The sequence below is a fragment of the Channa argus genome, chromosome 16 (assembly GCF_033026475.1).
Source record: "Channa argus isolate prfri chromosome 16, Channa argus male v1.0, whole genome shotgun sequence".
NCBI classification, from domain to species: Eukaryota; Metazoa; Chordata; class Actinopteri; order Anabantiformes; family Channidae; genus Channa; species Channa argus.
The window spans coordinates 10,619,136-10,632,403 of NC_090212.1; the positions used below are offsets into that span (position 1 = coordinate 10,619,136).

The 13,268-nt window shown below is 38.0% G+C and overlaps 2 protein-coding genes across 3 annotated transcripts; one reads left to right on the plus strand and one right to left on the minus strand.

Moving 5' to 3' along the window:
- Nucleotides 1–673: 673 nt before the first annotated feature.
- On the plus strand, nt 674–8,165 carry reep1 (receptor accessory protein 1). 2 transcript variants are annotated; one of them, XM_067479155.1, is made up of 8 exons: nt 674–812; nt 2,126–2,198; nt 2,299–2,375; nt 2,522–2,642; nt 3,046–3,159; nt 3,349–3,511; nt 4,649–4,902; nt 5,975–8,165. In XM_067479155.1, exons 1-8 carry the CDS (start codon nt 781–783, stop codon nt 6,026–6,028), a joined length of 888 nt encoding a protein of 295 aa, XP_067335256.1. In that variant the 5' UTR covers nt 674–780; the 3' UTR covers nt 6,029–8,165. The 2 variants fall into 2 exon arrangements, with proteins under 2 accessions (XP_067335256.1, XP_067335257.1); XM_067479156.1 differs by lacking the exon at nt 4,649–4,902.
- mrpl35 (mitochondrial ribosomal protein L35) lies at nt 8,142–9,785 on the minus strand. The gene is made up of 4 exons (XM_067479157.1): nt 9,631–9,785; nt 9,187–9,352; nt 8,558–8,702; nt 8,142–8,458 (listed from the first exon to the last, which is right to left on the minus strand). Exons 1-4 carry the CDS (start codon nt 9,659–9,661, stop codon nt 8,270–8,272), a joined length of 531 nt encoding a protein of 176 aa, XP_067335258.1. The 5' UTR covers nt 9,662–9,785; the 3' UTR covers nt 8,142–8,269.
- Nucleotides 9,786–13,268: the final 3,483 nt, after the last annotated feature.

Sequence of the window (13,268 nt, forward strand, 5' to 3'; positions counted from 1 at the left end):
CTATTTGTGTTCTCTTAGCAAAGAGCAGTTTTGTGCAGAAATGTAAAACATTTTGGGTCCACTTTGTTTTGAAGCCCTTCCCTTGACTTTAAAATGAACCGGATGATTAGATTTCTCCCATCCCACCCTCAGCAGGTTTTATTGTACTGTAACAAAATCTTGCCACTGTTCTCATACTCCATTACGTAGGCTGGAGGCTGGACAAAACACAGGTACTGTATCTCTAACCAAGCAGGTGTTCTCAGGTCAGGGACCATAGGTCAGGAAATTTCAGGGCCTGCCAAAGTCTCTTCTCAGCATTTTCATTCACAGACGGTAAATGTGGAGAAGATTTCACAATTCTCGAAAATAAGTTTGAAACTCCACTGTTGGTGTATGGTTCAAATGCAAATGGTTCATCTATTCAGTAAGAAACAAACCACTATTTTCATAATCGCTGTGCTCAGTGGCAACCTAGGACCCCCTAGATTTCCTAGGAGGGGGAGATAGTGTCAGTGTCAGTTGCCCAAAACGCCATGGTGCCCCGCAACAGGTTAAGCACACAGCTATGTAAAAGCTAAACATACTGTCAGCCAGGAAGACTCAATATTCAGTTGGCATGCTGGGTATCTGCTGCCTGTGCAATGCAACACTGCCATCTATGGACAATAGTTGTAGTCAGCTCACTGTTCTGCATCACGTTGCTGCCTGTGTGCGTGCAGACGCTGCCGCCTGGACGCGGCTGTCATCTGGAGGAAACCCCTCCCAGCACACAGCGCGTCCTGTCGCCTCTCCAGCGCAATGGTCTCCTGGATCATCTCTAGACTTGTGGTGTAAGTCATTCTTTTACATTTCATTGCACACGCTACATTACAGAATATAATAATAGGGTATACTGCTGATGTCTGTATGATCGGGTGTTTGAGTCGCTTGAGCGGCGCGCGCGCAACAAGCCCCGCAATGTAGTCGGTGTCTAAAGAGAGCATATGTCGGCCTATTACATTTGGACTAAAACTGCGAATTCCACAGACTTGTACTTTGCCATTTAAGCAGGAACGCAAAGCTGGGCCTGTACTGTGCAGACATAATGTATTTCTAAACAGTGTGTCAGCGCCTAGTAGCCGGGCACTCTGGGTTTGTCAAATGGCTTTTTTATCACAAAGAAAGAGGTGATGTGATTGTCTGAATTTCCTCTTATAATATGTTAGCTGATTATATGGGTCAGATTTAGAAATCTGAGGCGTCTTTCTTTCAGTGGCAGAAGCCACTAACTGGTTGGTGACTAACCAACAGGAGCGATGTGAGTGCAGATATTCTCTGTTTATGTCCCGCAAAAGAGATGTGTCAGCCGTCTCTGGTTACAGTACAAGGGTTCATGTAATAAGACGCATGCAAATCTAGATCTGACCCACTGTTTCTTCTTAAGGGTTTAAAAAAACGAAACATTTATTACAGCAGGTTGTCTATTTTTACCTGCACAAAGTATGAATCAGCGCAAATACAGAGCGTGTGAAGTACCAACAGCAGGCCCAGATCCTCGAAATAGTGAGGCAATTAAATTTAGATTACAAGATCTTGTTACATAGATTGGACTTCCTTAGCGCTGGCTGTTTACAATATGGTTATGTAGACCAGCTTAGGTCCAATCTTCAAGTAGGAACGTTTAGCTGCATCTCATATTGGCTGATACATGTATTTCGTGTGTCCTTGTATTTTGAACTCGGTTAGAGCACAGTTATCTGGCAAGGCTGGGGTGGTGCAAGGTAATGTGGGTCAGTAATTTGATCAGAGCCCTCACAGCTGTTGCTTTGCTTTGCACTTCAACAGGGTGCTGTCTCTGTCCCAACACTCAGAAGCACAGGTGTCTACACACAAATAGAAATGTAAAGACAGGAAGAAAACACACATGGGCCTTCAACTCCTGCCCAGGCCTTTGTAACCTGGGCAGATTGTGTAGCCAAATCAGCCAGGGCATAATCTGAGTTTATAATTAAATAAATTACTGTAATTAATCAAGGCAGAGGTCAAAATCAAATGCCTTGATGTTGTAATGTTGACATGTTTAACATAGATAAGATGTTCAAATATTGAGCTACAGTTTTGTGTTTTACTTCTGGACATAATCAGCACATTTTCTGGCTTCTAGACTCGTCTTTGGCACTCTATATCCTGCATACTCATCTTATAAAGCTGTCAAGTCGAAAGATGTGAAAGAATATGTGAGTATTATGTGATATCAGGCCCTGTTTTCCTCATCAGTAGAATTCTACATGGTGTAATGACTAAATTAATTAATTTGCACTTTTCATGACATTTTAGGTGAAATGGATGATGTATTGGATAATATTTGCCCTATTTACCAGTGTGGAAGTATTTACAGATATGTTTCTTTGTTGGTAAGTGACCTCAGATATTCAGTGACAATGGGACTACTCTTAACCATGACTGTTGTGTAATTATTACGCTACATATTTTGTCACAGACAACAAAAACACAGCTCCAACTCTTTCTATTTTGCTGCCATCCTGTATCTCCATTGCAGGCTTCCTTTCTACTATGAACTGAAGATAGCCTTTGTAGTGTGGATGCTGTCCCCTTACACTAAAGGCTCCAGTGTGCTTTACAGGAAGTTTGTTCATCCCACGCTTTCCTCAAAAGAAAAGGTGAAATGCCTTCATTTGCTACATCTTCCCTCACTTTATCCGTTGAAATTTCAAGGAAAAGCTTTGGTTAAAGCATTAGACCAAGGCTTCAAATTAGTCTGCATGCTTATGTGTCTAATAGAACTTGGGTTTTTTAGGAGAACAAAAGCTCCTTTATGTTGATTAGCTGTTTGACGCTTTGTTTACAGGACAGGGGAGAGGAAATGTCATGGTGTTCTTCCATTTGTCCTTTCCTTTTCCTCTTTGTATGAGTCAGGAAACCAAGAAGAAAGTTTTACAAAAGAGCACAGAATTGCGTGACGTAATTGACCAATATAAGAAACACCTGTCAACACTGTGCATCAAATGGGTTACACAATGAAACTGAGACACTATGCTCACATGATTTTTGCCCTTGTTTCAGGACATTGATGACTACATCTGCCAAGCCAAGGACAAAAGCTATGACACACTGGTGCATTTTGGGAGAAAGGGGTTGAATGTTGCAGCCACAGCTGCTGTCATGGCTGCAACAAAGGTAATGCAGACTCTGGACTTTTGTTTTGTTTCGACCTTGGGGTGCAGTAAAGTTATTGTGGATATGGTCATCGCGCCTATTGTGTTGTTGCTTATCACATAGGCTGAAGTAGGCTTATTGAATAAAGCTCTGAATTCTTTGAAATGTACCCGTTTCAAATTAACACTAAACCTGTTTTTCACCTTCAAGAGCCAAGGAGTCCTGTCAGACAGACTAAGGAGTTTCAGTATGCAGGATCTGTCCTCCTTCCAGTCTGACCCTGTTAACGCTAGCCCTGGCACCACACCGCCTGCAGCACCACAGCACCGCACCAGAACCATGATGCGCAGCAAGTCAGAGAGCTACAACAAGGGTGAGGAGACATTAATGGCATACTGTCAATGAAATGTAAAAAAAAAACAACTTAGCCAATAGGGGAAAAGTGTTATAGATGCTATATTTAACCTCTGTTGTGGTGTAAATGATGTAAATGGCCTGTTCTGCGTGGACACTGAGCACATTAGCTATATTAGTGTAATTATTAGACAACAGAGGTGGCTGTTTCATTTGTGACAGATTATCATGTAGATTTCTGTTTACAACTATAGATATTGTTCGATGCCTCTGTTTTCCTCTGAACTTCAGTCCGGCATTACTGTTAAGAGCAGGTCAGGCCTTTACAGGGCTGCCGACCTCAAACTATCCTGTGATAAAACTCGCTCATAGCTGGGAGGCTCTGTATGTAGTTTGTGAAAACAGTAATTGATTGTTTTATTCTGGATCTGGTGTCACACTATTTCAAATGATAATTATTCCTTTATATATAAAGTTGGCAAAAACATTTAGAGTTGAGATCATACAAATTTTTAAAAAATCTTAAATATCTGTAGGGGATAACCACAACCCTTGTTAAAAAACCATAAATCCCAGTAAGTGGTTAATATCTGTTGAATATATACTTACATTCTTACTAATTAAGCATATATTCTTCTTCATGTCAATAAATCATATGAACAAACTAAAATAAACCATGTTTTTGTCTGTCAGTACATCCTGCCCCAGGCCTTTTGGTTCCTACTAATGATGCATACCTTACATTGCAGTTATATATATTTTGATATAAACAAGGTCAATAATTAGGCTCAACACTGCCATCTGAAAATGAATCAACATAATGTTAACTAAGGATGGCTCATGGATGAGCCACAGAGGAGTCAAGCTACACAAGTCTACTTGATAGAAAGCTTGATATTTTAGGATAATTTCATTTTTGTAGTTTTGTTGTTGTTGTTGACAGTAACAGAAACTATCAAATGAAATGATCCTAAAATATCACGCTTTCTAACAAGTAGACTGTTTGCTATCTTTGGTTGGCAGATATTCATGAGAAGAAAATAGGAGACTTCATTTCAAGCAACTACACAAAACCTATTTGTCTAAGGATTTAGTAGATTAAAGACAGGACTTATTTATTGTTCATCCCTTCCACCAACTTTTCCCTGTGGTACAGGACAGGAATTTGACATGACTGAATATGAGGTGTTGGGTTTGGATGAATGGGACTCCAAGGAGGTGCTGTCACAGACCAGTTCACCTTCTGAGTCCACTGCCATTACCCCCTCTCTCACACCCGAACCCTCCCAACCGTCCACACCCTCCCCACCGCCCACTCCAGCTTCGGAGCAGCCTGAGGAGGTGGGAAAAGGGGTGCAGACAGGGCTAAGCTCTCCACAGGTCAGGCTGATTAAGAGGAAGGCTCCTGAGGTATACGCCTCATCAACTTGGCTTCTCAGCTGCTGCCTAATTCTAATTGCCCCTTGAGACTGGTGATTTACTCACTGATTCACTAATTTCTGCTGTTGTGTATCTCAATAAATCATCACGTTTCAGTACTTTTGCAAATGTGGAGAGTCTGGCTGCTAATGGGATTTCTGCAATGTTGAGGCTGAATCATGCATTAACATTAGTGGAATTATTATTTAGTGCAATTGAATGTGTGACCTTTCTCTTGTACGATTGCTGTGACTCACTTGTTTGAAAATGTGGCATGGGAAACGGGCCAACATTGTCCACATTTTAACATGGACTGCCTTCCAGTGTATATGATCCCTGACAATAACTTCTGAAATAATGTTGATGTAAAACTGCTCCCTGCAATGGGAAACTGTCCCCTTTTAATATAAATTTATTTGATATGGTGATGCCCAACTAAAAAGACCAACCTTCTTTTTTTTGTTTAACGAATCCCACGAAAAGAGCAAAAGTAGTGATTTTAAAAAAAAATTGTCTGTACAGCCAAAGCCTACTATTCTGTGCCATGTGTTACTGTCCAAAACCTTTTACATAGATGTGTCCCACTGAAGGGACAAGCCCCTTCAATATGAACATCATCGAGTATTTTTTGAGTCAAAGCAGATGCACTGTTGCTGCTATAATTTCTCCATAAGGTAACAAATGTGTATCAATCCCAAACCTAAAATAACCTCATACAAATATACTATTTTATCCTTTTTTTGCAAAGTTTTCAAGAAGTGCTGTGCCCGAGATGTTTTAAGAAATTCAGAATTTCTAAATATGAAATTATATATCTGAGTTTCCTTGAAAATCTTTACATGTTCAGTTGCAACAAATGGGTTTTGGGCTAAGATCCTTGGGGTATTAGGCCAGAAAGTATTGACCGGCAGATTAACACATTGTTGTTTTTGGTCTTATCATGGGATTCTAGCAAAACAAAGCTACAATAAACTACCACCTTATTTTGCACATAAGGTGCAAATCAATGTAGCTATTAGGTGACTAAACTTAATTTCCATCTTATGACTTTCCTTTCTTCCAGCCTCCTCTTAGGCCTCTCACAAGATCCAGGAGTGCTCTTTCTTCAAAAAAATGAAGCCATGTGAAACAGTCCTCAAGACTACAGCTGCCTTAGCTGCAAGAAGTAAACATACTGAATGGCCAAAAGCTACATGACTGAAGCAGCCTTGCTTTGGAATAAGGTATTACCAAAGTGACCTAAGACTACCCCCCTCTCTCTATATATATACATATACATACATACAGATACACATACACACACACACTATATATATATATATATATATATATATATATATATATATATATATATATATATATATATATATATACACACACATACATATATATGTATGTATACATACATATATATGTATGTATGTATGTATATGGCTCCTGATTTATTATTGTGACACTGCATTAGGAAAAATGAGTGAACGGCTTCCATACTGACAGAAACTTTTAAGTTTGTGTTATTGAATATGTGTTCATGTACAGTTTGTGTGTTGATCTCATTGTTTTTATATATCAGGTGTGGGTAGGCAATTGCATGTGTGTCATCCCATTCATTAATCTGCTGTTTATTAAACAGAATGTACTGTCACTGGATGAAGCAGCTGGCACTTACAGTGACAGTCACTGTTAGAGAATGTGTAACGAGCCAAGGATCAAAAGAAAAGGCTGTTTTTACCCTTTATCTGTTCTGGTGTAACACCTGTAAGTTCTGCACCTAGTATTAATCGCAAGTATAAAAACAATCAGTTGATCACCTCTGAAAACCTGTAGTGAAATTGTAGTAATGAAATATCATTGGCAGACAATATTTGGTTATTCACCTTCTTTTAAAAGCGTTAAAGGAAAATAAAGCAGGGAAAATATGTCTCTACACCTGTATTTCCAACATTTATTATGCCTCGTTAAACAAACATTTTGCACTTTAAGAACATAAATCACTGCTCTCGACACCCTGAAGGCAGCAATTGTCCAAAATGAATTAAACAATAATCCTGAATAATTCCACAAATACTTTAGCATTACATTTAAATAAAGTCACTACCACTAAGACGGTTTTTGACAATTTACAATTCAGTTTCTAAACAAGTTTTGTCATTTGACAGTTTTAAGGCCAATTAGGAAAGTGACTTTTCTGGTTGTAGCAGAAATAGAAAATGAGTAATTATTTACTGTATATAAACATGGTTCTTTTTCCATGTTTAAAATCACTGTGTATTGTTCTGCTGTTCATTGAGCAACAATAAGCCCAGCGTGCTTACCTTTGGCTCATTTCTGCTGTTTTTTTTAGGAATTCATGAGAGTGAATTTATTGGTTTGCAGGTTTACAAACTTAAATTATTGTGTGCATTAAATGTTTTCATCCTGTACTTTATTCACTGAGCCTTGGCAACATTTTCCACAACGAATCACTGTGTTGGTTATTGATGGTTGGATTTACGCATTGGATTTGTAATTTTCATTAATGTATCATGTTATTAATGGTGTTTTGAAGTTTGAAACAAAAGCTTCTCAGGTACAACTGTTCTGTTTACACGTCATTTACTCTGATGTTGTAGATACACCTCTTATGCACATAGAATCTCCTTTTAATGGAGAAATGATGAAAATGTGTTTTGGCAGTCATAGTATCAGTGTTAGTGTTGGAGGTGATAAAAATGAATGCAAAGTAAAATTGTGAGAAAAAATGTTGCTAAGTAGCAGATTTATACACTTGTGCATAGAGTGATAGACTTATCACTGCATGTTAATTATTTATGGAAATTTGATTTCTTTAGTGCATTTGTGTAAACCCATTGGCCTATTCAGATGCCTTGCTGGTAAACAATGAATTATTTTTGTCCATTTCAATAATTTTACAGAATTATGAATAGTTATGACTATCATTTCCCTCTAAAAAAATATTTAAATAACATGTACCATTTGCTGGTAAATTACCCACTTTAGTCATAAAGAGAAACCACTTTCTAAGAATTTTTTTTCTGGCAGGCCAGAATGTCAAATTGCTTAAGTTTTAATGTGATTGTGAATAATCCACTAAAACCAGTGATGTAATAAGCGATGGCTTTTGGCTATCAATTTATTGTTCCACAAGTTGAAATATTTCTGTTTAAATTTATTTAGTCATTAAATATCATGCAAACCTTTGATTGTATGTTTCAATTTTTGGTGTTTAAAAAAAAAAAAAAAAACATTAAAAAGGCAAACTGATTGAAAATGAGTTTATCATGTATATTATATCATTGTATTATTACCTCCCACCCCTACAAAACAAACAAACAAACAAACAAAAAAACCCAGCTAATCACAGTTTGAGGTTGACCCGATCGTGGTATTTCAGGTATGGATCGTTGACATACCAGTTCCTCCTCTTCCAAAAGGATGTTGTCATTTTATCCAAAAGTTTGCACTGTGTTTTGTTACAGAATACATGCTCTCTCAGCCGCTTTCGTCTTGCAGGTTTTTTCTTCCACAGTTTCTTCTTGTATCCAGCCTATTTGCACCAAAAATAAGATGTCAGATTGCAGACGTATTTCTTTGGTTTGAAGTACATTTTCAGGGATTTTTGCAGTTAAAAGTAAAACAGTTGTACCTTGCGTCTGATCCAGAGGCCACAGTGCAGCCTCATAAATCTTTCTGTGACAGATTTTACAGACTTCCTTTTCCCCTTCTTTATACTGTAGTATGTCAGACTTCTGCTTGGCTGCTGAGTCACACTGGGAAGAAGTGCTGACACTCTGCACAACACAGAGACACAGAACAGTGATTATTTAATCAAATAAATTAAGAGAGTCAGCTTACTAAGTCTCGCCTACCATTAGTGATATCTAGTCACGCAGCTCATTTATGTTTTGAGTTATCTGTCTCTGAGGATTAATACCTAAATCTAAATACAATTAAAGTGAATAAAAACACCATGAGTACCTTTTAGGGTAGGACAGAAATTTACTTTACTAGTCCTACAACACTCCATCCTGACAACATTTATATTTACTGCCCTGTCCCTTCACATGCATTTTGGGAAATGTCAAGTAATAAAGAAATAACTATCATTACTAGATAATAAAAGAAGAGCTAACAAAACCACTAGAGGGCTTTCCTCGTCATTCCTACACAGATTATATATCCTAGTCATATTAGCCCTCTCAGTTTCAATTTAAAAATAATTTATCAAACGATAACGAGCTAAACATCAGCAAAACTGTTCCCCCTGGCCTTCACCTTTGCAGGATGTTGAAACGAGATGTCTGACACAAAGCAACACGCACAGGAGCGCGCACCGCGGCTGCAGCGGAGCTGTACAGAGGGGTCGGCTGGATGGGGTTAGCCACGCGGAACAGCTGCGGTGTCCTGGCACATAGAGAGGCAGACAGTGGCCTCAACAGCCCTGTAAAACACATGGACAGCATGAAAATTTATAGGAAGCGAAAGCAAACAGAACACAAACTAAACGTTGGCGTAAACGTTACAGTAAGTTCGTGTTGCTGGTTAGGCTATGGTTGCTAATGGCCCGATTCTCTCAGCATAAATGTGTGCCGACGAAACTAACTTTCCCCAAATACTTGAAAATTAGCACATAAAATAAAATAAAAAAGACACATTAATGTGTACCAAACGAGAAGAGCTAAATTATTAAAGCATGGACGTCAAATTGCAGATACTCACCTGACACTCTCCTTGCCAGGGCAGCCGCCATGTTTCCACCCCGAGTGGTGACGTATCTACGGGATCCTGTTTGGACAAATGTAATCTTTTGCAGAAACGTTATTGACGCTTATGCACCGCTATGACATTTTTCTCTGTTGGTCCGCAGTCACAACTACGCCGTGCAACCTTGATGTTATAATTTTATTAGCTACTGACCTAACTGTTTAGTTCCTTTTCAGATGTTTTTAAAGATAAGACAAGAGCCTATAAAATACAATGCGAAAGGACTCTACCAACAATAAAGCAGTTAAAACAAATACCTCAATATTAAGTATACACACAAGAAAATATTGTATAACATAGAAAATAACATAACACTTTTAGATGGTCTAATCCAGAAAATTATGTCCTTTTGCTTTTTATGTGCTCTTTTAATTTAGTTTGTGCTATTTTTCCACAATCCTAAAATCATTGTGGAAGCAGATTTGGTTATGTACTCAAGTTTGTAATCTATGTGCATGCTATGAATTTGAAGCTCATTTGTTTGCAGCTCTCATCCAGAGACCTGCCATTTGTCACAATCCCTTGTTGGATGTTTGTAAATTGTGTATAGAATATACCACACTGTGTCAGAATGACTTTTCTCCTTTATTGTGGAATCATAATATTATTTTTATTTGTAATAGCAAGAAATTTTCTTCCAGTATACAGTTAGGTGGCCTTAGATCTGGAACTAGGATTTAGTCATTATTGTTGTTTATTACACCTGTGCTTCTTCTGCTGTGTTCAAGGCAGTAAACCTCTGCAGATCTGGTTTAGCATCCTGCAACATTAAATGTTGTAAAACCTTTTAATAGCCAAACCATATTCTGCATCTTTTACAATAGCGTTAGTCTATCTGCCTGTCACTCATTGAAAACACTTACATTATGTTCGCAAAATGCAACAAAAAAAGGCCCTGAATTGACCCTAAACAGCTGAATTCCTAAGTCAAGCAAATAATGTGAAGACTGTAGTAGGGGTGGCTGTAGCTCAGTTGGTAAGACAGTTGTCCATGGACCAGTGGTTCAATCCCCAGTCTTGGCTACGTGCCACAGCATCCTTGGGCAAGACACTGAACCCCAAGTTGCTCCTGGTGGGTCAGGTGAGCACCTTGGAGTGTGTGTGTATGAATGGGTGAATGAGAAGCAACATTATAAAAAGCTTTGGATAAAAGTGCAATATAAGTGGCCATTTACTATTTTTAGTAAGATAGTTGTGTATTGTCCAATTTAATGGTGTTGAATAACAGTACATTATCATATATATATATATATATATATATATATATATATATAAGCTAATGTCATGTACATATCTTCAGGGATAGTCATGCTAAAAATAGCTTTTATTTTTGCCATTTATATGTTGTTTTTTGTTACCGGAATTAGAGTTTTTCAATCAGGTTTAAGTTCATTTTTAATTTATTTCCTTTTAAAAGACAAATCTAACCTTAAAAAAAATGCAGAAAACATGAAGCAAAAACACCAATTAAATGACAGACAACATGATATACTATTATGAAATGCATTAAAAAGATACCCACACGTCTACCAAAACAAGTGCATTTAAAAAATTACCAGTGTGAAAAAAAGTGCTTTTATAAGATAGAGAGTGACGGGGGCTCCCACAAATTCAAGGCCTACGCCTCGTCTTCACTGCTCCAGCACACCTGTCCTAATCCAACAACCTAGTTTACAAAAGGGACAGGTTCATCTCTGAGAGGAAAAACTATAACTGTCAGACTACAAACATTTACAAAATTACAAACTTCTATTTCTCAATAATGTATTTAAATTTACCACATCACAACACAGCAGATTGTCAATGTGAGCTTAAGGCAACAGCCCAGGATTTTACCATCAGTCTTCCTTTGTTATTCCTCTTGTCTTTAGTGGAAACCCATATAGAGAACAGATTTCAGATAGTCCCACTGAGGAAAGCTAAACTGAGGTGCTTTGGTTTACCAGCCAGCATATACAGGTTCAGCATCACATGGGATTCCATAATATTGTCCTTGAGGTCGCTCTTTGTGTAGTAATGGAGTTCGAGCAGTCAACTCTCCATCAGTATCTTTCCGTCTACGCAGAACAATTAAAATGATGAAAAGCAAAGCCACTAGAAAAAAAGAAAGAAGAAAAAAGATGTTTCATCATTTACATTAGGGCTTATTAAACATCCACAAAGACTGCTCTAATATGAAAGCATGATTCCTATTTTCTATCATTATGCCCTATATGGGAGTAATATGATCTCAGGGCAACAGCAAAATAATTAGCATCCAGTCAGTGTCCAAAAGGGAATAAATAACTAAGGTGTCTCAGTGTATCTGAAAATTAAATGGTCAAAAAATATACATAAACATTCTGCCCAGAACAATACTCAATATATGTAGTGGGAAGTGAAAATGCTTATTGTCAATTTAAATGCACAACACAACAACTATAATAATATTAATAATATAAATAATATTATAATAATTATTATTAAGTACAAAACAAGAATAACAGCATAAACATAACCCAACATTAACTATTCTATTTTTGTTTCAGTTTCTCACAAGGCAGAATTGTGAATACAAGGTTAATCTGAATATAGTCAAAAGAACAATATTTAGCCACTACAGAAAGGCAGCCTGTTTCATAATTCTTTTAATCAACCATTACTAAGTTATTAGAGAAAAGTACCACATCATTCTCAAGTTCCACTGCATATGTAGTTGTTTTTCTGTCATAAGCAAAAAAGTAACCCTTGGTTTGATTAAGCTTCACAAAATACATGTAAGTGTTCCCAATGTCATCCAATGTGTTACTAATACTTACAGTACATTACAGCAAACGTCACAGTATTGCAAACATTTCTCAAATATAACAAAACATGTTGGAAAAATAATAGAATAACATTAGAATAATTTTAGAGCAAAGAAACACGCCTGACTCAAGACTCGAAATATATTTTCCATTGGATTTAAAATGAAAGGGATTTTCCAGCTTTTGACAGTTACTCACCGCCTCCTGCAATAACTAACAGAGCAATAGTGACAGGAGCCAATTCACAAGTGTCCCCTGCTTTGCGGAAGAAAGTCTCCATGCAGTAGCCTGGAGCCAAGCTGCCTGCTGGACAGAAGGCGTCACTTGGACACAGAATGGGGTTCACATCAGGACTCTGAGGACAATATGTAGGACAAACATGCAGGGCGTCTTTCACACATACACAAGTTAATTTTTGTAGTATGTTGTCTGACAGAGTGTGAAGGGTGCAGGACTCACAGGGCAGTAGTAATTCTCTGGGCACACATCACAGCTTTCCTGACCCCAGTGGATCTGGAAGAAGCCACTGGCACAAATTTGACACATAGTCTGATGGGGAGCTTTGTGCATGCCTGTTTCAAAACAGATAGTATCACCTGGGAGGGTAATTCATGCTTCCCCTTTTCCATTTCGAGCTGCAGTATTCGAACATTACTAATCATATCCCCGTAGCTTTACATTTGCATGAGCTGAATTACCTGGTCGACAAGGAGTGCAGTCTTTAGCAGCAGGCTGCAGAGCTTCAGTTCCTCCAGGACACATCTGGCACTCGCTACAACTAGAGGAGCTGCCAGAGCAAAGACACTT